At 36.4% G+C, this 25,291-nt stretch overlaps 2 protein-coding genes and 1 long non-coding RNA gene across 3 annotated transcripts in view; 1 reads left to right on the forward strand and 2 right to left on the reverse strand.

Annotated features, from left to right (window-relative positions):
• LOC143722685 (uncharacterized) overlaps positions 1-25,291 on the forward strand; it is a 79,616-nt gene that overhangs the window by 34,307 nt on the left and 20,018 nt on the right. The gene's annotated exons all lie outside the window — the stretch shown is intronic.
• Positions 6,002-8,907, reverse strand: krt18a.2 (keratin 18a, tandem duplicate 2). The gene is made up of 6 exons (XM_077214165.1): positions 8,472-8,907; positions 7,924-8,006; positions 7,462-7,618; positions 7,162-7,326; positions 6,949-7,074; positions 6,002-6,873 (listed from the first exon to the last, which is right to left on the reverse strand). The coding sequence occupies exons 1-6, from the start codon at positions 8,823-8,825 to the stop codon at positions 6,640-6,642; spliced, it is 1,119 nt and encodes a 372-aa protein (XP_077070280.1). The 5' UTR covers positions 8,826-8,907; the 3' UTR covers positions 6,002-6,639.
• On the reverse strand, positions 9,646-13,524 carry krt18a.1 (keratin 18a, tandem duplicate 1). The gene is made up of 7 exons (XM_077214164.1): positions 13,003-13,524; positions 11,427-11,509; positions 11,181-11,337; positions 10,902-11,066; positions 10,677-10,802; positions 10,286-10,506; positions 9,646-10,139 (listed from the first exon to the last, which is right to left on the reverse strand). Exons 1-7 carry the CDS (start codon positions 13,429-13,431, stop codon positions 10,025-10,027), a joined length of 1,296 nt encoding a protein of 431 aa, XP_077070279.1. The 5' UTR covers positions 13,432-13,524; the 3' UTR covers positions 9,646-10,024.

The raw sequence follows: 25,291 nt of genomic DNA on the forward strand, positions 1-25,291 counted from the left end.
AGTTTCTGTTTGAGGTCACTGTGGGGTAATGGACACTTGTGAGACATAAACACACTTGGAGAAATATGAGAAACTGTAAACAGCTACTTATTAACAAGATTGAATAGACCAGATTTGGAATGTCAGGGGATTAGTTCACCCAGTAATTATATTTCTGTCATCATTTACTCATCCTCACTTCGTTCCAAACCCATTGACTATTATTTCAGTTTGTGGAATACAAATGGAGAAATTCTGAAGAATCCGTTTGTTCCTTGATCTTGACATAGAGGTCTATGTACCATTAAAACATCCTCCAAATGTCATAGATTAAAACCTCCTCCTCATAATAAACAAAAAATTTTTTTAACCAAACCCCAAAAACGGTTTGCTTGGATATTGTGGGATCCGTGACATAACATGAGCAAATTAATTTGCATATGACTCAAGAGCAAGCTATCAACGAGTAGTTCTACTCATCGCAGCATAAGCCTCGCCCACCGGCGTTCACCTGTCTGACACGGATCACGCCCCGGATCATGTCGGAGGTTTATATGTTTGTTCAGAGCATTTGACTGCAGACTGTTTTGTAAACGAGGCACACAAGAGAAGTGATAGAAGACACAAAGCTTTTCAAAACTGAATCAGTTGAACGAATTGCTTGTGACGCCTGCGGGTCAAAAAACTGTGTCAACTTTAACATGCTATATAAAAATATCTGTGGGGTATTTTGAGCTATAACTTTACATACACACTCTGGAAACATCAAAGACTTATTTTACATCTTGTGAAAAGGGCATTATACCACCCCTTTAAAAGAAAACATATAGACACTGGTTTATGGGTTCACAGAGATCATCGCCACCTAGCGGCAAACCATTGAAATTTCAAAATTGTTTGAAACAGTTATGATATAACTAAGCCTTGTTTATTGAAATCACATAACTTTGGCAGTTTGATACACTTTCTGAATCACTGGTTCGAACAAATGATTCGCAAATGTTTCATGAAAGCGTGTTTTGAAAGCATCATCACTAATGGAGGGTTTGCAAAAAACTTTTGTTGAAGGAGCCACATCGCAAACCGTAAATAATTTCATAAAACTTTGTCTGTAAATTATATTTTTATATTGATAATGTTTTCAAAACACTCAAGTGCAATAGCAAAGAGACAGTATTCCAATGACGTTAACAGGCAGCAAGCCTTTAAAGGAGCTTAAAAACAGACGATTCAGCCAAAGGGTCAGAAATTATTGAAAATAATCACTTTTCAGCATATATATTTATATACATATATATAAAAAACATTAAAAATACAAGTGAGCCTCAAGGAACAGATTAAACAAAAAAGTCATTGAAACATGATCAACCACTAATCTGACCTGTATACTTGCATGCTAGTTATGTCATAGGTTTCCTATATAAAGGTGACTAAGTTCACAAGGTTATTTCCATTTCCATTCAAAGTAAGAGGCTTTTTGAAGATGAGGGATGGACATGACAGATGCAAGGTAAACAGAGTCAGTAGTTCAACTGTGTCAACTCTGAACAATCATTGCCTTTCCATAAATATGGGCAGCTAAATGAATATTGTAATTTTATCCACCACCATATTAAGTGTAAATAGTGTACTGTTTTTTTTTAATGCTTTATTTTGAAAGACGAGTCATATTACACGATGGTGTATTATGTCAGTCACAAGAAGAAATCACAAGATCAGGGATAATAGAAAATTAGCAGATTTGACATTTGACTTCTGTATGGCTCATTGGAAAATGCCTTATAAAATAAAGTGTGTTAATTTTATTTAAATCTCTTAACCCTCCCTCAATGTGGCAATACATTCTTCTACTAAACTGCAAAAATATTATTAATTAGTACTAACATGAACATTGAAAGCGGAATATAATTTTTCCCCACACAATTTTGCTTTGTTTAAAGATGTTTTAAAGTTGAACAAAACTACTATTTTGGACTAATTAGCAGTACTGAAATTTGATTTTTATATTTTCTGAAGTAAATGTGAGTGATTTAGTGATAGGTGGTTAAACACTGGCCAAGGTAAAAAGAGTTCATCCCAAAGTCTCTATGAAATTCTGGCCTCTAATATGGTTAGAGTATCATACATATCTCATAGTATATCAAATAATGATACAGATCATTATCATCAGATCATAAAGCCAAGTGATGTTAGTTTGAATCCCTTCGCAGTCACCACTAGCTATTTCAAGATTTCCAGGTCTGTACACAACATTAAGAAAGATCTTAGTTTTTGTTTAGGGTGTGTACTGTACATGTGATGGTCTATTCAGTTCTGTTCAGCTAAGCATTATTTGTTCAGCGCTCCCCTGAGTGAGTTTAAAATTGTGCAGCTGTATATGATGACAGGAAGCTGCTATTTACACTGCAAAGTGATCACTTGATTTCAAAGTGACCTCTCATTAACCCTGTTTTTCTGAAGCCCTTTCATTGATGCACCTGGAACTTCCCCACGCCCATTCAAAGCAAGTCTTCTGTGGTCTTGTAAAGTAAAAAGACCCACTTCAGACCTTTTTATCATTGTTAGAAGCAATGGTGAGACAAACTATACAGTTTTTGGTGAAGTGCATTCTTCCACAGATGCTCTGAATATAAGAAAATACCCTTTCAGTCTTTATACTTTTTAAAATTTCACATTTAGCCTAATTCATTGTGTTACTTGCCGTTTCTTTGTAATTATTTGTCAAAAATTTACTGGAGCGTCTATCTACACTAACTCCGCCCACTGACGTCTGGTTGAGCCGGACAAAATTACAGAAGATGCTGGATTATCAGCAGTAGCAATTGTGTAGGGGTAAGACGCGTGGCAGAGAGTTTTGATTCGAGTTTGAATCCGCCTTTTGCCGAACTAGTTCTACTAGTTCCGAACTAGTTCAGATCGGAAGGGCATTTATTTTCAATAAAAATTAAGAAAATATTCGAAAAGTGGAAATAAAGTGTCTACGTATGTTTAATAAATGTTTATTGTTTAGAGTTAGGGGTAGGTGTAGTAGGGACCAATTACAATCTTACACCAATTTTTTATTCAGTGTACTGTATGTCTATCTCTTTCCATTTATTTTCTTTGTACGCCAAATTAGAAAAGGATATTTTGTGTTCTGGTGAATCTTCAGCTTATACAAATCACGAGCCAACAGTTTATCCCAATGATTTTGTTTAGTAACTGTCAACAAGAACATTTGATTTTATCGTTAGAAGTTGTTAACTCCCTCAAGAGTGTGGTTACTATAATGCTGTATAATAATCTCAAGTAAATGAAGTGTAATTTGAATGATGTGTAATTTTGGCTGAAGGACTCCTCCCACTACTGTTTTATATATAGCTCAGTGAACAAGCTAAATCTTTCTAAACTAACATACTGTATGCTGACTCGCATTCCCCTATAGGTTGGCCAGAGTTTAGTTTCCATGGTGTCACCACAGTCTGGTTTGGATTTGTTATTGGTTGCCATAGTTATACTGGTTAAATTTCCTTTGGGTTTTCCCCCTAAATTAAAAACGGAGGTTGCCAAAAGGGTTGGCTGTGTGCTGTTCGCCACATTACACTCTAAACGCGCATGGGGAAATCTAACGCCCATCTTGCAGTCCTTTTTGAGTTGACCAGTCCTGTTGCTCACCATATGACTCTGGCCAAGAGAAGTTTCTGGAAGATTGTAGGTTTGCTCAGTTGTCATTGACACATCAAAAATACTACTGTATGTGTTTGGGATGCAAGAGATCACTGGTGCTTTCTGACCAATCACCCAAAAATGCATGCATTGTCAAGAATATTTCTGAAAAACTATGCACAGTTTTGTACCATTGTACATCTGTACTTAGTAGCATTTTTAAGAATAGCTTAAACATTGCTATATCATTAAAGTCCGCTTTAAAAGTAGAACAGGGGTAATGCCCACCCTGGTTACACATAAACAAGAGAAAGAAGGGGGAGTTTGGCTCAGCTTTTATGAAAGCTGCACCTGTGAGGGATATCTGGAGGTAATCTCCTGTCCAGGAAGAACAGACATGAGGAATGGGAGTTATGTGGGATTCAAAGGATCTCTCTCTCTCTCTCTCTCTCTCTCTCTCTCTCTCTCTCTCTCTCTCTCTCTCTCTCTCTCTCTCTCTCTCTCTCTCTCTCTCTCTCTCTCTCTCTCTCTCTCTCTCTCTCTCTCTCTCTCGTTTCTGCAACCAGCAACTTGGCACTGTGACAGCAAGTTTTGCATGACCAAGCACCATTCAATTTCTTCCAAAAATTTAAAATGTCCAGGTAAAGTTAATGTGTAGCACAAGTTTTCAAGAGCTAATTTAAGCACTGGCCACATTGAGAATTTAAGGGGCCGTAAAGGGAATAGAAAATACCCATACAAGGTTACTTGCGTGCATTCCGAGCGCCTTGGGAAGCATAAAAAAACAAATATTGATGTTTAGTAGTGAGTCACTGTTCAGTAAGAATGCGGGACCTTCCCAGAATTATGGGAAAACAGAGGATGTACAATTAAAATGTTTGACTAATGCGAAAGGAAAGATGTACCAGTCTATGCAAAGTCATGTGACTGTATGTTTCTTTCTTCTGCTGAACACAAAAGACCCTTTAAGCCTATACCATGACTATACTGCCTTGGATCATATACATTGAGTATTGCTCAATTGTTGTTTTACAGTGGCACAAAAGCATTTTGTGTAACTGTCTGGACAGAATAAAAATGAATTGAGTGGGCCGTACAGAAGTGGGACACTTGTCGTATCATGTGATCTTAGCAAAGTCTCCGCAGAAGTCTGCACAGTCACGGAAACGTTGTGTATTGTATGAACAGTGATTTTACCGTTTGAGGGGGAAAATGTCAAATGGTGACAGAAAATGTGACGTGAAAAAATTGGAGGGAAAAAAAGATTGTTTCATTTTACCTTTAGAGCCCGAAAAATCCCTTCAGGGTAAACTTTATGATACAGTCGGCAATATATAATATGAGGATGGGCAATGCTAGAGCCTTATTTAAACATATTGCGTGCAGCGTCAGTCCAGTCAATGACACTGACACTCCAAATATCCAAATAAGGACGTTAACCCATAGATTATGAATGTACAATGTGAAATATCAGTTTATGAATACCCAGGATTTATTGTTAACCCCGGATAAATTATGTGGAATGTAAAGCAAGGTAACCCAGGATTCCATTTGTGTGAAAAGCACTAAAATTACTTTAGAGTGTGCACATTTAAATTAAGATCGCAATTTTTTTTTATTTTGATTGAAAGGCTTTCACGACTCTTTTCTGTCGCATGTTGGAAGAAACTAGTATATTTTTAGAACTCAAAAAACTTGCCCAGATTGTCAGCTTCAGTTTTCCATCCACAAATGTCTGAGCCATTTGCAAACCAACCATTTTTTTCCTCTGAATACACTCCTCCTGCTGTGACGAAGGAGGATTGAGTGGAAACAGTGCTTCACAGTTAGCCGCAAATTCCCGCTTTTACAGGCCCACAGTGGAACATTCTATACTTATTCACTGTGCACTGCCACATTTTCAAGTCAGTTCATGGGGTTTGCCTCCACAGATTTGTATGAAACTGATACTAATATGCCAAATTTAAGTGGGAATTTGCACAACATAAAAATAAGAAAACGTGGCATGAAGCTCGGATTTCTGATGGGGGTTTCTCAGTAAACGCAGCAGACTTATAATGATCAGAGAACTTATAATATTGTCATTGGATACTTCACAATTAATTTCTTCTGTTTCTTCTTAAATTCTACCCTGGAAATCCGACCCATCATGCCTTGGAGGCGAAATCCTTACAGGCTCAATGGATGAATATTGTTTATGTTTAGTCTGACAGCTTTCAGTTTCTCATTTAGACTGATTACTAAGAAAGATTACCTGTCAAGTGCTAGTTCCAAAAAGATAAGGGTAATCAATCATTCTTTTAACACCTTACTGGGCAAAAACATTATATTAGTGATATCAACCACCAAAAAAAGTAGACATGTAAGGACAAGAGTGCATGGTTTATATATTTATTTGTCGATAGGTTAATTGTCCATAGTTGTTGTTAGTTTGAAGTACAAAAACAAGACCCATTATTTCATTTTCATTTCGCTCTTTCAGTTATTATGATTGACTGGTGGAATTTTTTTGTGAAATGAAAATGGAAACAGACGCTACTTACTGTTTTCTTTCACTGTGATGACACGTTCAAAATGCTCATTAGACTAGGGTCCAATTTTTCATAGCAAGAAACTGAAACTTTGACATTGATAAAACAACAAAGTTGAGATACAACAAGTATCTACAACAAGTAGAGATACACTATATGGTTTGAATTAAGAGAGCGTGGCTTTCCAACATATGTTAAAATCTGATTCAATAGAACTACTATACTGAAAAATATTTTTTTATGAATGGTTTTGATTCATGAGATATTGGCTTGTGCTCTTATCTTTCATGAACAGCAGTGATCTTGTTTTTGTTTATATCACTTTTTGATTGTATTCAAAATGGGGGACACTATTTTCCCATCCACCTGTGGTCTCTAATATTGGTCTCTAATATTTTCTCAAATCTTTAAAAATATCTTATTAGCATCAAGATTAAGTTTTCTGAAGGAGAAATAGCCATGGCCAACATGTATGATACAAAAATTACGAAGCAAATTTTTTATCTTCTCCATCCAGAAGTCTCCTGTACATGGATATCTCAGCTTCTAGCTCCATCTTGATGTTGAACAGGACCTGATAATCCAGTGTTTGGCTTTGAATGCTGTCACGCAGCTGCTTAAGCTCAGACTCCCGCATCAAAATAATGCCATTGTATTGCTCCACCTGCATGCCATATCGCAACTTTGTTTCATGAAGAGCTTCTTCCAAAGATGCTCTCTGTAAGAAAAAAACCATGAGTAATGTGTTCAAAAGTAGGCAGCTCCATCAAGGTGTGCAGGAAGAATCTCTTACACTTCCAGTCAGAGACTGCAGCTTTGTTTCCAAAGTCTGCATCTGCCTGCGGCTCACACTGACTTGTGTTCTGGCTTCCTTCAATGCTGCCGTGTTCTCAGTCACTTGAACCTGCACCACAGTGATCTATACAAAAAATAGAGAATTAATTTTTTTTCTTGTCTTTAAAACCGAAATTAAGTGTAAGACTTGCAATAAAAAAATATGCCCCACTTTTGATTCGTGCCAGGCTTTGAGCTCCTCCTGGTTCTTGAGGGCGATCTTTTCATAATTGGCTCTCATCTCCTCCATGATCTTAGTCAGGTCCTGTCCCTTAGGAGCATCAACATCCACCTGCACTCCTGACAGGGTGATCTGACTATATAATTCTGACACTTCCTGAAAAATAGATTTGATGTCCCACAGGGTTAGATCTTGGGCCCTCGTAAGGTTTCTTGAGCTACTGCACTCTCTGATCTATTGTAATTTAATATGATTTTTTTATTTATGTGTAATATAATCAAATGTATTTACCAGCTGATGTTGTTTCTTTAAATCGATGAGCTCCACTTTTAACCCTTCAACATCATTTTCCAGATGCAGTCGTGCCACATTGGTGTCATCCAGCATCTTTCTTAGTGCATTTATGTCTGCTTCAACAGACTGTCTTAGCTGAAATTCCTTTTCAAACCTATAGACATTACATTAATGAGAATTAAAACTTTTTTGTTTTTTTATTACTTTGGTGGCTGGTTGAATTAAGGGGAGGGACATTCTCAATTTAGAGTTTCAATGGACAAAAATTTGTCTCAAGCTGATTCATCAGTATGTTCCCTGGAAAAGAAAGACTGTACTTTTTAAATGCTACAAGTTTATATTGTCAACTTGTACATTTGCATAAAGTTCTTGACATATAAATGGCCTCACATCTTATATAAATGGAATAAACCCCACAAAAGATAGTTTTATTTTATGTAGTCTTTAAAACCAGCTTACTTGACCCTGTAGTCTTCGGCAGCCAACTTGGAATTGTCAATTTGAACACCCACATTTGCATTGCTTAAAACCATTTCCAGGATCTAAATGGACATAACCAAAAAAGGTACAATACAGCCTATTGTTAGTCAGTTATCTAAGGCCAATATAAAGGAGCCGCTTTTCAAGAATTTATTATATGCTTTACTCAAGGGCACGCTCAAGGTCCAGTTTTTAAGTCATCATTACTTTGAACTGAACATAAATCCCTTTCATTACACCCGCATCACCATATAGTAATGATCAAGCATTAATACCTAAAAAAAATTAAGCAAAAATATAACTAAGTAGTAAAGTTGTAGAAGCTGTTGTGGATGCGGTTGGACAATAATTTAGAGTATTGTATGAACCAGTTAATACTATCTATAAAATTTACATTCAACCTCACAGAAATGCAAATGTCTAAGCAATGAAGAAAATGTGGAAAATGAATAATGATGCATATTGAGATTCTACAAATGGCAATATTGTTAGAGACTAGTATTTCAGTGGACAGAAGTACCAATTACCTCTTTGCGTATTTTATCAAGTGTGGCTTGGTAGTGAATGTAGTCCTTAGTATCTGGATCCTTTTTCTCCAGAACCTGGCGGATTTTCACCTCCAGCTCGCCGCTGGCCTTCTCCAAACTCCTAACTTTGTCCAGGTAGGAAGCAAGACGTTCATTCAGGATTTTCATGGTTACCTTTTCATTTTCAGCATTTCCAACATGCCCCATTTGTGCAGTGTTAGATCCAAAGATCTCCTTGGAAAAGGAAACCCTGTTCCCAGGACTTCTCCAAGAGTAAAACGTGGGTCTTGGCACGCTGAGATCCTCTGATGACATTCTGTATATTCTTTTGTTCTGAATGCTGAAGTTTTGCATTTTACTTAATTTTCTGCAGAGAGATCTTTAATGAAAGGGAGATCAGATGCAACTTTTGGTTCTAAAAGGAATGAGATTTTTATGCTTTACACTTCACAAGATGTAGACACATTTATATTATCTTTAGACTCTGGACTCCGACCCCACCCACTGCTTAGTGTTATGGTTCTAATAACCAGAAAAATCAAACCAATAGGTCCCCTGATGAAAGTATTTCTCTCAAGAATGAAAATTCTGTCATCATTTAGAAAATATTTTTGGTCCGTACAATAAAAGTAAATTTTGTCCAGTGCTATTTTGGACCCTGTTGACGTTCATTGTGGCCACCACTTTTGAAACATTTTTCAAAGTATTTTCTTTTGTGTTCTGAAGAACACAAGAAAGAAATTCATACAGGTATGCAAAAACATGAGGTGAGTAAATGATGACAAATTATTTTAATCTCTAAATAAATATGAAAGATACCGATTTCCACAACAAAAGGTCTTCAGGATTACAGCTAACATTATTTAATAGTTTGTTGTAAAATGCAGTTGTCTTTCTTTCTTTTTTTGTGAAAACAAGCAGCATTTAGTCAGTTCTACAGTGTTTGATCTAATTTACACATTACCACCAATTATTTATTTTTCTTTTAAATTATATACAATTTTGAATTAAAAATAAACTTTCAAGTCCAAGTATGCCACTTATTTGTATTACCATCAGAACTGCTTTTATTCTAAAACTGAATGGAAAGAATGATTGCACTTGAGGCTCTAAACTATTTTGATCAGACTAATGTTATAGTCATAACATTAATGACAGAAGCAGAATGCAAAGATTTGATAAAAGAGTCGTCTTTTATTGGAAAAGACAAGACATGATGACAACAACACAACATAGAAACGAAATGGGACAATCGGTGATTCGGCGTAAACAATCATTGTCATTACAAAAATATCTAGTAAAGTTTCTAAATGTTCATTGACATTCAGTCTTTTTTGGCTATAGCCATTAAAGTGTTAAATTTGTTGTTTTAAATTAGTGTTGAAATGTACTAGTTAAATCTCATTGCATATGTACTCTGAGACCCTTAAAATAGGGCACTTTGAACTAAATAAATATCTAATGTGTTAAGTCCAACCTGTCTTTAAAACATTTTATCATTGGCCCAAAAGGTTTTTCTGATGTGTTGTGGAGGTTGATCTGAAATTTGATGTTCAGAGTTTCCTCTCTTTGGTCTCTGTGCTTGAAGACACCACCTTCCCATCCACCAGCGTCTGCGTGACAGTCATCACTTTAACCTTCTTTTGCTCGTCAAGAGCATCCTGGAGCCTGCAGGAGAAAAAATGCTGGTTACCAACCACACAAAATAAATACTCCAGCAAATCTAGCCACAAAGGTTGAAGACAAAGCCGCATTACGTCTACACAAATGGTGAACTTCTGTGCAAACTTTGTATGCTTCAGAAGAAAACTTACTTGAAGTCTCCACCGTCGAGAAGCCTCCTGTAGGTGGCAATTTCTGCCTCCAGTTTCATCTTGATGTTCAGCAGAGCCTCGTACTCCTGAGTCTGGTGTTGGATGTTGTTGCGCAGATTTGTGAGCTCAGACTCCAGTTGCAGGACGACGGTGTTGAGACTCTCGATCTCCATGTTGTAACGCATTTCTGTATCACGCAGGGTGGCCTCCAGGGATCCTTTCTGGAGAATGAAGCAAAGAGAACCCAAGAGTTAGTTTTTAGCCAACTTCATGAAGAACAAGTCACGAGAAAAATTCAAGACACGATACTTGTAAAAATAAATATGATTAAAGGATTGGAAAGTCCAGATGCAAAATGGTAGCTTCTACAGTGGCTACAAGGAAAACTCACCAGGTTCCTCTGTGACTCCAGCTCGATCTCCAACGTCTGAATTTGTCTGCGAAGTTCGTTGACCTCTGTACGAGCACCTTGGAGGGCTTCTGTGTTCTGTGTGACTTGTACCTGAATCTCTGTGATCTAGAGAGAGCCCGAAATTTCACATTAGCCCCAAAACAAAGGCATTTGTTTTGCCCCAAAACAAAGGCAATTTGAAAATTATTGTCTTTTGGAATATACCTGAGATTCGTGCCAGGCCTTCAACTCCTCCTGGTTCTTCAGGGCCATCTTCTCGTACTTGGCTCTCATCTCCTCCATGAGCAGAGCGATATCCTGTCCCTTAGGAGCATCAACATCCACCTGCACTCCCGACTGGGCGACCTGGCTACGAAGCTCCATTACCTCCTGTTGGGTGGAGAGACCATAAAATATGTCTTAAAGTAACGCCCATAATAAATTATGCGGTAGACAAATGTTTTCAGATGTGCTAATGTCCAAATGTGCCAGATGTGTACTCACATTGTCATGGTTCTTCTTAAGGAAGATGAGCTCTTCCTTGAGGGCCTCAATCTCGCTTTCAAGGTTCATGCGGTTCATGTTGGTGTCATCAATGACCTTTCTCAAGCCGGTAATGTCGGCCTCTACACCTTGGCGGATGGACAGCTCAGATTCATACCTGCAGGCACAACATAGGTCAATGGGTCACTCTTCAAAACTCTCCATGAGGTCAAAATGTTGGTTATACTTCACAATTCTGTTACTCACTTGACTCTGAAGTCATCAGCTGCCAGGCGGGCGTTATCAATCTGGAGCACTAGACGGGCATTATTTGTGGTGGCATCAAAGATCTACAACCAAAACCGAAATCATTTGAATCAGTCAAAAGGGTGACATCAAAGAGTCAGCAAACCCACCATTGAACAATACAATATGTAATTAGTACTCATGAAACCTCACCTAACTTTAAATGTTTTACAAATATGCAAATTTTAGTACATGATGTGTAAAACACATAGTCACTGGAGCTGTGGTTCCATCGTCTGCCATGTTGCCTTGGTTTGCTTAGATAAGAGGTACTAGAGGACAAAGTCCTTTTCACGGACGATAATCATTAATCAACTGCCATGTTGGAAAAGCGTCTGGTATCTGTTTGACGGTTGTAAATTAAGTTGTGTAGCGGCAAAGGCAAGGGTTGAGTAGGATTTCCTGCTTTTTTTTAACCTGATGTACTTTGTTGTGTAAATGCTTTCCATGTTTGCAAGCCAGCATATCCTGTAATCATGGAAAAGGGTGGAGATATATTATAGTTTAACACTAGTGAGCTCAACATATTTTTCCATATGCTAAGGGGTGTTGGCTATATATCTTCTAACAATATTTCTACTTAAATGTGCAGTATGTTTTAATTGAAATAAATGTTTATTTCTATATAATATATATTTATACTTCACTGAGTTTTTAACCTTAAACTTTAAGATTCCTTTCAGTACCAAACGTCTATCTTTTCATCAGGTTAATCTCATGGCTAATCCTATTTACTTTTGTGACTGTAGAAAACCTTGAGGGATAGGAATTTAATTGTTTTAATTTAATCTACCTGTCACTTTACTGTATTGTGACTGATGAATGAAAAACCAATCATTCTGATAACACTGTCTGGTTATCAGTGACATATTAGCTATAAATTTCAGCTTCAATAAACAGTTGGTGTGAAACTGACTCTCTAATCAATATGTTATCATTGACAGTATCTGCAATATCCTAAATGTAGAACAGCAAAAATTACATGAATATAGCTAGCTTTGCTCTGAGGTAGTTCAGAAAAGTCTCACAGCTGGGCTCATTTTGCACTCTCTGAACTCCCTCAACTTTTCCATTTCCCTTATGACACACGCACAGATATGCTAAAACATCTCAGATCCCAGAGTTTCCATCCACAGGGAATAAACAAACATCTGAATGTTTAACAGGACAAGGGTTAATACAGGATGGAAATGCTTATTCACCGGAATACCGGCTGTAAGCAGTTATGAATGTCGTCCTGTTGAGACTGAGACTCCCTCCCCCATGCCTTCCCCTGTTTTTAGTTTCACCCATAGTTTATTTTTTGGTTCTCTGCCTATCAGTGCTGGACATCAGTAAACTCTCTTTAAGCCCTTTTAAATCAAACCAGCTGTAAATGACAAAGGAATGCCTTTGTATTGTTAGTTTTTGCCCTGAAACCAAATAAATGTGCACCAGACTGTTAATAAACACTAAACTGCACAATTAATCTGTCACCTTAAGTTCTTTATAGAGGCCATAAATTGTCTGTACCCTTCTCCCACTCATTTAAACTAACCTTCTTGCGCAGCTCTTCAACAATGGGCTGGAAACGGCTGTAGTCATGGACATCAGGACCTCTCTTTTCCAGGGCCTCGCGGATCTTTAGCTCCAGCTTACTGTTGGCCTGCTCCAGGGTCCTCACTTTGTCCAGGTAGGAGGCCAGACGGTCATTCAAGTTCTGCATGGCCATCTTCTCATTGCCCATGATCTCACCTGTGGACCCGGTGGCACTCATATGGATAGAGCTGGACATTGAGGGAACTCCCATTCCACTGCGGACACCGGAGTAGGACGCAGAGGAGATACGGGTGCCTTGACCTCCAGCGCCGCCATAGATGCTTGCAGCCCGGTAAGTTGGCACGTTGGTGGTACGCTTGATAGACATATGGGACATCGGCACCTGGGAGGTGGAGGAACGCACACTGTAGCTTGTTCTCATACTCATGGTTGCTGGAAGTGAGTGAGCAGATGAGTGAATGAAGGCCTGGAGAGAGGTAGAGCTCAGTAACACACAGCCAGAGGAGTGCACAGGGCAAGAGGGACACTCTCAGGCTTTATGAACAAACAGCTCTCTAGAGTCCCGCCCCAAGCCCCTCCTACAGCCAAAAGAATTTCAGTCTGTGGTTTTGTGACCGCCTTCAAGTAGTCTGTTATTATAAGTGGCTCCATTTTTCCTTTCAGAAATTAGAGTGAAATGTTCTTCGCATGAGGATTTTTCGAGGGTTTTTTTTTATCAAAAGAACAGGCACTCCTGTTGTTAACAAAATATAAAGTAATATGAACATTCTTGATATCTCTGATAAAGATTTACTAAACTAAAAAGATCAAAAAAACCAATTTGGTAACACTTAACAATAAGGTTCTACTGTATGTTAGCATTAGTAAATCCTATAACTAACATGAAATAACAGTGAACAATACTTTTAAAACTTGTTAATTTAGGTTCATGTTAATTTATAAATGTATAAAATGAATAATTTTGTATAAAAATGAACATGTAGGCTATAATAAACAAACGTGAAACAATGAAAAAAATTTTTTTCTGAATTAACATTCACCTAGATGAATACATGAATACTTTTTTTATTTGTTTTATATGTTTTTATTTTATATGTTTATTGTTAGTTGTTGTGATACCTAAAGCATTAACTAGTGTTACCACTAATTCACACAACTGATATAGTTACTTTTATATTATAAATATACTAATGCAGTATGAAATATTGAGTAACTCTCTTCCAGGGAAACCAAACTTGTTAGACACTCATATTGAGAAATCATTATGTTGCATTACATTCATTCATTCATACAATTTGTCAACTCCTTTTTTGTCGTGTTTAAGCAGGCCATCTTATCATTCTCATATTACGCTGGGCAAGAAAACTGCTTAAAATGGTCAAGATTGAATATGATAAGCCTTTAACAGTTTTCTAGTTTTGATATTCGATCACAGAAAGGATTTTCCTGCCTGCCACGCCTGTAAAAGGATGTGTGAACAAAGGAACAATCAGTCTGGCTCCTGAGTACACACACATGTATGGACAATGAAACAAGCTAATCACTGAAACCTATCTGGAACCCCCAATAGTTTTAAACTTATTCACACAATGGATTAGACCCATACCTGTTTGAAATAAGTTTCACAAGAGAAAGCTGATACTATCCACACCTTCCGAGAGGATTTACTTTGGGTTTTCAGGTTTAAAGAGAAAGAAAAACTACTGAAATTGCTAACTTTGGAAATACACAAGAGGTTTAATTTTTTTAATGTGACTTTTAGGTATGTTTTTAAACGGAACAAGCGGACCTTTGTATTTTGTAAGGCATTTTTCCATAAATTCAACTCCCCTAATCAAACGGCCCTTAAAATGTCCCAAGCGAGTCTGAATAAAGCAATGCTAGTTTGTGTTTGGCTGTGAATGTGTTCTGTGACGATCCTCCCTTATCCATTGTTTCGGAATGTGTTTGTTTGAGGCTCGATAGAGCACAGTAGGAATTTGATGTGAAAGAATGCAGATCAATGTTGTGGAGCTCTTTTCACATCCACAGGCTCTCAGTTTGCTCTTGTTTATTTACTGATAGAGGACATGAGTCTTTTTTGAGACTATAAACTCAGTAATAAATGAAGCTATTATTTTATTAAGTTATTATTATTTCATTCAGACTTGTCTTTTATGGTACACCAATGACATTATTTATAATTTTAATCATAACGATTGTTTTTGTTCGTGGCTGAATATTTTGGTCATGCCTTACAGTCATGTCACATTAATGTTAGTTAATGCATTAACTAACAGTGAAGAATACATTTGTTACAGTAATTTATTCATCTTTGTTAAAGTTATTTAATAAAAGTACAACTCTTCATTGTTAGTTCATGTTAACTCAGATTCATTAAATAAACTTTTGATTTTAAATTTATATTAGTAAATGTAGACATTAACATTAAATAAGATTAATAAATGCATTATAATTATTTTTCATTGTTAGTTCATGTTAACTAATGCACGTAGTTAACTAACGTTAACTATTGTAAAGTGTTACCAATAATTAACCATTTAACCCTTAAATGAATTTAAATAATTTTATATGGCATTTTTGCCCTCTTTCTTATTCCGGGTGTGTGTGATCATTCTAAAAGCCTTTAATCATTTTTCCTAAACCTAATGTAATCAGTGCTGTGGGTTGCCAGATCCTCATCACTCCACCCTTAGGAGGACTAAGAGATTATTGCTGCAAAGTTATGATGGAGACATGACAAAACAAGCGGGTGGTCTAGTCATAACTCATCTGACTTATTTGAGGAGTGTTCTCACAAAGAAAAAAGAAAAACATTCGGAAAAACAAACACGCATACACCCACCCTCAGTTCATAAATCTATATGCTATACTATGTTTTTGAAAGACTGTTTTTCCTTCATAATTCTTCAAAAGAAAATATTGTCATTTATATAGAGGATAAGTTATCTGATTGTGCATCACAACTGTCATGAGATAGATTCATAAGGAAAAACAGTTTAAACGGGCCACGTAACATAATCTAATACAACAGAAGGGTAGGGAGGGTGGAGGAGGTCACCTGAGCACTGATAAAAGTGAGTCATTTTACTATCAGGTAAAGCAGTGCTATATATGGGCACATTTGAAATGTGCTCGGGCAGGGTGTTTGTACATGTTTTGGCACAGCACCCATGATTAAATACAGGGATTACTATTAATTTACTTAACTCAACATAGCAAACTTAATTTAAATAAAAAACGTACCCTTAAAGTCTTTTAGTGATGTGCCGCATTGTATATCGTGCTAAGCTTAGTGCAATAAAGTGCCTTTTAAACATTGTGCAGGTGACGGATCCGGTCGCATTATGGATTTATGGTCACTTTCAGACATAGTCTGTCGATCATCATCTGAATGTTCCTGCAGGGAGTTTGTTTAAATGAACTGTCTTTCACTGATAGTGGCGTTTTAAATGGAAGAACGTGTATATCTAATATCAATCACAACACAACCGGCCGCTTCTCCTAATGCATGACAACTCATTCAGAATCACCCCATATAAATAACATTTTATTTATAGCACACTAACGTTCAAAATATGGGGTCTGTGGCAAGCAGGGTAGGGCCGAAAGCCTTGGGAACGGAGCGAGGCTGGTGGCGCGAGTGCAAATGAACTTCACCTTCCGCTTTACTTTCGTTTTGTTGTTTGTTTATATTGTCATTAAAATGTCATTGATCGTTTGCCGGTACCCGCCTCCTTCTTACCTGAGCCTTTAAACCTCATTACAGGGTCATTAAGAAACTGATAGATTTATTAACCAAGGATGCATTAAATTGTTCAAAAAAGTAATTTATAAAAGTACAAAATAATTCAGTTTAAAGCAAAAATGTGTTCTTTTGAACTTTCTATTAATCAAAAAATATGTATCGTCTCAACAAAAATATTACAACTGTTTTCAACATTGATGCTCAAGAAACATTTCTTATTATTTTCCAATGATCATATTAGAATGATTTCTGAAGGATAATGTGACACTAAAGACTAAAGTAATGATGCTTATTGATAATTCAGCTTTACCAACACAGGAATAAATAAATAAAGGTCTTTGAAATTGTAATATTTTTGAACTATAATAATTCACAATGAGTAAGAGAACTTTTCCAAAAACATTTTTAAAAAAATCTTACCGATCCCAAACTTTGTAACGGAAGTGCATATCTACCATTTTAGTTAACTTACTTTCATTTATTTAATTTTAATTAATTTCCCCCAGATTATAATTTTACTGGCCCCACTGCAAAAAATATACATATACATTTTTAGTTATTATATATTTTTTATATTTTAGAAAGAAATGTATTCATATTTTATATATAATAGTTTTTCAAACATGTTGGTGTGAGTGTCATGCAAGAATTGGATAAACATGTATATTAACTAATTAATCAGTCATTTGTGGTCCACATTTTTGTTGACAAAATTAGTTGATTAAAGAAGGAGTTGTGCAGTTTAACATTTTAGTGAGTTAACATTCTCATCAGCAGCATGAAACTGATATGGAAAAGTCATTGAAGTGGTTAGATTAAAAGATTTTTGGGTTTCTTGGTATCCAGAGCAAAGGAGTTGCATGCTCAGCAAAGTGTGTTTGGTTTGATGACATCATGGTGGAGGTTTAGACTAGGTTCATAAGTCACGCAGTGGTCAGAGACAGTTCCTCTTTCAGGCTTTTCTGATACCACCAGTGCATATCAAATCAGCCCTAGACATACCCATTTATGAGCAATATGTGCTATCATCCTCGCTGGTAATTTGAAAAAACAAACAAACAAGATTGTTCAAATTTAGGATCTGATAAATTTTTTCTCATACCAAACAGATGATTCCCAAAGTCCACAAAGATGATGTGTATGGAAGCTTGTTTCCGCCACAGAATGAAAAAAAAAGGTAATTGCGACCTTTTATCTCACAACTCTGAGTTTATTTCTCAGAATTGCGAGTCGCAATTGCGTGTTATAAAGTCAGAATTGCGAGATATAAAGTCAGAATTGCGTGATATAAAGTCAGAATTGCGTGATATAAAGTCAGAATTGCGAGATATAAAGTCAGAATTGCGTGATATAAAGTCAGAATTGCGTGATATAAAGTCAGAATTGCGAGATATAAAGTCAGAATTGCGTGATATAAAGTCAGAATTGCGTGATATAAAGTCAGAATTGCGTGATATAAAGTCAGAATTGCGAGATATAAAGTCAGAATTGCGTGATATAAAGTCAGAATTGCGAGATATAAAGTCAGAATTGCGTGATATAAAGTCAGAATTGCGTGATATAAAGTCAGAATTGCGTGATATAAAGTCAGAATTGCGTGATATAAAGTCAGAATTGCGTGATATAAAGTCAGAATTGCGTGATATAAAGTCAGAATTGCGAGATATAAAGTCAGAATTGCGTGATATAAAGTCAGAATTGCGTGATATAAAGTCAGAATTGCGTGATATAAAGTCAGAATTGCGAGATATAAAGTCAGAATTGCGTGATATAAAGTCAGAATTGCGTGATATAAAGTCAGAATTGCGAGATATAAAGTCAGAATAGCGAGATATAAAGTCAGAATAGCGTGATATAAAGTCAGAATAGCGTGATATAAAGTCAGAATTGTGAGATATAAAGTCAGAATTGCGAGATATAAAGTCAGAATTGTGAGATATAAAGTCAGAATTGCGTGATATAAAGTCAGAATTGCGTGATATAAAGTCAGAATTGTGAGATATAAAGTCAGAATTGCGAGATATAAAGTCAGAATTGCGTGATATAAAGTCAGAATTGCGTGATATAAAGTCAGAATTGCGTGATATAAAGTCAGAATTGCGAGATATAAAGTCAGAATTGCGTGATATAAAGTCAGAATTGCGTGATATAAAGTCAGAATTGCGAGATATAAAGTCAGAATAGCGAGATATAAAGTCAGAATAGCGTGATATAAAGTCAGAATAGCGTGATATAAAGTCAGAATAGCGTGATATAAAGTCAGAATTGCGTGATATAAAGTCAGAATTGCGAGATATAAAGTCAGAATAGCGTGATATAAAGTCAGAATTGGGAGATATAAAGTCAGAATTGCGAGATAAAAAGTCGCTATTATTATTATTTATTTATTTAGTGGCGGAAACAAGCTTCCATAGGTGTAGCACTATAGCCGGTGAGTTTTTTGTTTTCCCAGATCAGCAAATGCATGTAACATTGACACAGCAATGAATCGTCAAACAGTGAGTTAGGTTGAATCCGGTAGGTGTGGCACAACCAGTCAATAAAAATGATTTTATTGATCTAGTTTTTAATACAGTTTTGTCTACCTGCCTGTCCATCATTTTCTTTTCTTTCTTTCATTCATTCATTCATTCATTCAAACTTTCCTCTACGCTACACTGTAAAAACACTGTGGTTGACCAAACTTTACCTAAAAAATATGGTAGCAACATTTTTTTTTACAGTTTTACAGATGAAACTTAAATTTACAGGATAAGAAATACCTGAAAAAATTATAATATACCACTTTATAAAATCTGTTTAGATCAATTACAGTTTTTAATCGTATATAAGGATATTTAGTATATAGTAGGATATCACAGTAAGTATAGTACATACAGAGTATAGTATACTTACTGTTAACCAATTAACAGGTTTTTGCCATAGGATTTTTTTCCATTAAAATTACAATACTTTTTACAGTGAAGGAATCTAATGGCAGTACCATTGTGTTTTGCAACAATCTTGCAATCTGAAGCATGTTTAATCTGAAAAAGTTTCTCACGTCTAATATTGCGACAAGCTGTTTGGTGTCACTAGAGCTGGACACCTGATCTGGTTTTCGTACATATTCAGGTGTGGACAAAAACCTCAAGATTGAGATGTACGAAATGTTCCAGATGTAAGGACACCTGATGAAACACATGGCAGGTGTCTGACGCATTCCTCAGATCTTAGTCAGCACAGCAGAACAGACACAAGTCAGTCAGAGTTGGGGGACCCACACAGACAAAAGACAGAGGAGGTGTTGGGAACGGTGGAGGAAAGAGGGGGTTGTGCATTTACTGGATGTCTGATAGTGTGACTAATATGCTTTGATTCTTGCAAAGCACATTCCACTGACTCTTTGTTCTATTTCTCTGTAAAATAAAGTTTAGGAGGAGGAGAGTGAGGGAAAATGCTGTGTGTGTGTGTGTGTGTGTGTGTGTGTGTGTGTGTGTGTGTGTGTGTGTGTGTGTGTGTGTGTGTGTGTGTGTGTGTGTGTGTGTGTGTGTGTGTGTGTGTGTGTGTGTGTATGTGTGTGTGTGTGTGATCAATCAATCATCCCTTGTCTCGTGTAAAATCCTCTCGCACTTTGAGCATATTAGATAACATGCACAAATTCACAGAGATCTCCATTTGTACACGCTAAAATATAATCTGTACGTTAATATAGTTTAGTTATGAGTATGTGTGTGTACAAACCATTAGTATTAACTCTTTCATTTTTGAACAAAATTTTCATGGCCCCCAGGATATTTTTTTTTTGGTTTATGAATATCTGAATATGCAATATATCAAAAGAAAGAACAGAGCCTCTGAGAAAATCACTTTTTTGTCAGAGAAAGAACGATGATCAAAACACAAATGGAGTAGATCGACCCTTATGCTTGCACAGTCGTCCTGGGTCGACATTTCATTCTGTAACATTGGCATACCGTTTTTTTTTTAATGCCGTTTAATGTTGATTATTGCGTTATTTTACGTATGATTACATATGATATTGCTCGTTTCTGCGTCTTCTTTACCGGTGTTTTGATCAGTACTCTTTCTGAAGATGTGTAATAGCGCCCCCTACCCCTACCTAGCCTGAAAATTCTGTCTCCATCTATGAAATTCCATGAAATGACTGGATTTTGCTGAGAAAATTCATCAAACAATGGTTAATGTTGGTGAACATGATTTCACCAAGTACAAACTGTATCGGGATCAACATCTTTGTTGATCCTAGAACAACATTCCAATCAGCCAATCAGATTTTAGGGACAAGTTTACACTTTATGTCAAATTTAGAATAGGGTTAGGGTTAGGTGCTTCTATATCAGTGTTGACGGTTGACGATAGCCATTGACTTCCATAGTAGGAAAACAAAATGCTATGTAAGTCAATGGATACCGTGAACTGCCTGGTTACCAACATTCTTCAAAATATCTTTTGTGTTCAAAAGAAGAAAGAGACTCATTCAGGTTTGGAACACCATGAGGGTGAACTATTTTTTCTTGGTGAACGGATTTGTTCAGGGTTTGTTCAAAGCACAAATTCAAGCATGGAAAATCACACAGCAATTAGTGTGAAGAATTCCCCCTTTTACGTAAAACATGCTCCAAGAATACATTCCCAAGGCAGCAGGAAACAACTTTCCCCTTCATACGCCTTTTTTTTTTTTTTTTTTTACCACGCCACCCCAGCTGCTCTTAGCGGGTTCTCGTGATTTTACACACCAAATTTCACAACTATGTCGGCCCTACAGCTTCTGGAACAGCAGCGCAGAGGCACTTGCTCATTTACGATGTCCAGCGTACTGAGACCGAGCTCGTATAATCAGTCAAGCAGATGAGGGGCGGAGCGGTACAATGGAAAGACTCACTGAATGAAAAGAACCACTGTGTGCCTCTCAAGAGACCACAGCAGCTCACTCACACTCCGTAGCTCTTAAATTAGGGAAGACGGGAAGGCTATGTGTGTGTGTAGCAATGGAAAGAAGTGTTAAAGAATATTTTCAGCCTTTGTGTTGAATGATGAATTATCAGCACACTAGGAAGGACGTTTCGTACATGTCTGTGACATTTAGGCGGACAGTGGCATCTTCACCATGTCTGGATTCTTCCACTGAAAAATCTTGTCAGATGATTCAGTGTTACATTCATCTGGCCGGGACTCCACAGTCTTATTACCCAGCATTCTTTGGGAGTACACTGCATAATGATGTTTCACAGCAGGGCAAGGGAACATGGCCGAGGCCTTCTTGATGATTTATTGTTTGGTTCCAGACAGACAACAGACAAGCATTGTAGTGCTCTCGCCGCTTCCGAAAAGTTCCTGAGAAGCTTTATCTAGATTTTTTTACGCGCCATAAATTCTGTTATGTTCTGGTTGGTTGCCAGGGCATTGCTGTGTGGTCGCTACAATATTCGAAGGTTTTTTTTAGCAGGCTGCAATTTGGTTACTATGGTGTTGTTTACTAGCAAAAGTGTCTGACATTCTTCTAGATATAGGGGCATGGGGGCATGGCTGTTCATGTCAGATGAAAATCGTGAATTGCTTAGAAAAATAGTAGCACATCTCTCAAGTTGTGTGAGTTCAGTTCTGTAGCACAAATAGTGTAGGGTTAGGTTTGTTATTATAATTATTATTTTTTATTATTATAATATAAATATGAATAATATTATATTTAGTGCTGGCCAACGATTAATCGAATCCAATTTAAATGTTTGTGTTTACATAATATATGTGTGTGTACTGTGTATAATTATTTTGTATATATAAATACAAACATATGCATGTATATAAGAAATATTTGCATTTATATACTGTAAATATAAATATTTGATATATAAATAACATATTTTTCTTAAATATATTCATGCATGTGTGTGTATTTATATACTCAAAATAATTATACACAGTACATATATTATGTAAACACAATCGTTTATTTTGGATGCGATTAATCGTTGCCCAGCTCTAATTATATTCAAACATAATACATATTGATAATTAGTATAATAATTAGGATTAGAGGTTTGTTCAGTTGGGAAGAAAAAGTCAAATATAAAAATATATAAATAAGAAGAAGAAATCAAAAAAATAGTCAAAATGCGATAGCTTATTAATGTTTTGAATTAGCTTTTATTTTTATGTTTTCATTTTAGTAATTTTGTTATGGGCTTTTGTCATGTTTATTACTTTTTTTTAAATTTCTATTTAGATTAATTTGTTTTTTATTTATTTCCATTTTAATTTCAGTAAACTTAAACTTCAGTTTTTCATCTGTTTTATTTTATTCAGGTAGCGAAATGGTTTCGTTTTTTAGCCATACCAACACTGCCTCACAATAGTCCTTTTATATTGTGTCTTTTTGAAAAAAACTCAAAAACGACGCCCAGCCTCAAAAGCTCTCTGAGAAAGAACATGGGGAGCGTTTGAAATCATCCATTCTGGAAGACTAGGCTTTGATCTGGCAACCCTCCAGTCCTGACCTCTCTCCTCTCCCTCCATTGCTCATGCTTACTTCAGTCAGAGAAATACCTCATATGTTTGTGGAGAGTGGCACCGCAGTATGAAAGTGGATGGACAGTGTGAAGGCCATGTATCAGGAGTGTATGTCTCAGGTATTAGTTGTCAGGAATGAGCTGAAAACTGCACAGAGCACTATGGGTCAGTTTGTGTGGCTGAGGATGTGTCTTTAGGCTATGTTAGTTGCATTGTATTTCTTCATTCATTCTCAATCATTGTCTTATTATTCAAACCAAGGCCAAGGTTTCATTCTGCCCCTGATTCTGTGTCTCTGCCTGTGTGCGCTTGTTGACTTTTCCAGTAATACAGGATGGGGGTAACCTGAAATTGGGTTCCTGTTCATGTTTTTGTCTTGTTCTACAGGAAGTTCCACCTCAGCAAAAGACAATCCAGACGGAGACTTGGGGGCTCTGGGGTTAGTGGTAGGGATGGGCAATGCCATTTATTTTCTTTTTGACTATATTACAGTTTTTTACAATCGCTTTGACAATTTTGTTCAGTACTTTTAACAAATTTCCTAAACTCTTAACACAGTTAGCACTACATCCGTCTGTGTAAGCTATACTATTAACACATTTCTTGTTGTTTTAACACAAAATGCATACAATAAACACAAATTTAAAATGCTTGAACTTTTACACACAAGCTCAAACAAGACCAAAACAATGGATTTTTACTGGCAAATTTACCAATGCTTTAACACTGTATGTCAGAACAGAAAACACCATGTTCTAAACCTAACCTTACAGGCTAAAGTCAAGGTAAACAGCTGTTTATATTGTGAATTGAAACACAAATACTGTATATCCCCTGTATTTTATTCTATTGTAACTGAGAAACAGCTGATTGAATTATGCAAATATATAAATGTATTTTTATTTATTTTATTTATTGCAGCAATTTTGTCTCTGTCTTCGTTTTTTTTTTTTTTTTCATTACAGTAACCGTACATTCTATAAAGCACTCTGAGATGGGTCTTTTTTTATTGAATTTCTGCAGCAAAAGACCTAAACCCAACAAAACAAAAATGTAGAGAGGCTTCAAAAGAAACTGCAGTGCAAAACACAATCTATGATCAATACAATATACTGTCTGTTGTATAAGGACAGACCTGACACATATAAAATAATGCAGTTTCTGTAATGCCATCTGATGTTAGTGTTTTTATGACATTGTGCTATGATTGACTAAATCTTCCTGTTGGACGAGAACATATGTTAGTGTTTGGGAAAATTATTTGATTTTGAGACATGTTTGCAGTGTCTTGGTAGACATTGATAGTGTATTATTGTATTTTGAAAATTAGTGTTGGAGTTTAGTTTACAATGTGTGATTTTGAGCATGAAATTAACTCTTTTGCCAATTGTGTGTTGTATGTGTGCTGGTGCATTAAGAGTTTAGGAAATTTGTTGAAAAATAGTCATAGCGATTGTAAAAAACTGTAAAAGGAAAGCATTTGTGTATCTAACTATATGTAACTTTGCAACTACATGTCAACTGGGGGGGGGGGGGGGGGGTCAAATTATAAATGTGGTGTTTAATTAAAGTAATTTTTCCGTATTTGTATTGCTTACTACTATTACTACTACTAATAATAATAAACTTAGGCTTGGTATTTGTATATGCGGATCAATCAGTCCACCCCAAGTAAATAAGCGCTGTGGTTTGTGCAGTTTAATTGAAATACATGTACTATTTTCCATGTACTAAACCTGTTTTTCCAATCATCAAAGTGGTTTCACAGAGGAGATCCTCTGGAATTTGACCTAATGACACACTGCAAAGACCAGTCAGTTGTGTGTGAGTCAACACCCTGATGTGTGAGTTGTAAACACTACGTTGGCGTGAAAACTGCTAGATGAACAGAAATCCTCGCTGTTCTACTGATTCAACTGATTAGATGAGACTAGACACTAACTAAAAGCCACAAAGCTCCAAATGTGGTTTCATGTGGTCTTTAAATGAGACCCTGCTGATATCCATTTGTTTACATTATTTTCAAGCC

The sequence above is a fragment of the Siphateles boraxobius genome, unplaced genomic scaffold (genome assembly GCF_051911475.1).
Source record: "Siphateles boraxobius isolate OS27281-9 unplaced genomic scaffold, OSU_SipBor_1 68, whole genome shotgun sequence".
In the NCBI taxonomy this organism is placed as follows: Eukaryota; Metazoa; Chordata; class Actinopteri; order Cypriniformes; family Leuciscidae; genus Siphateles; species Siphateles boraxobius.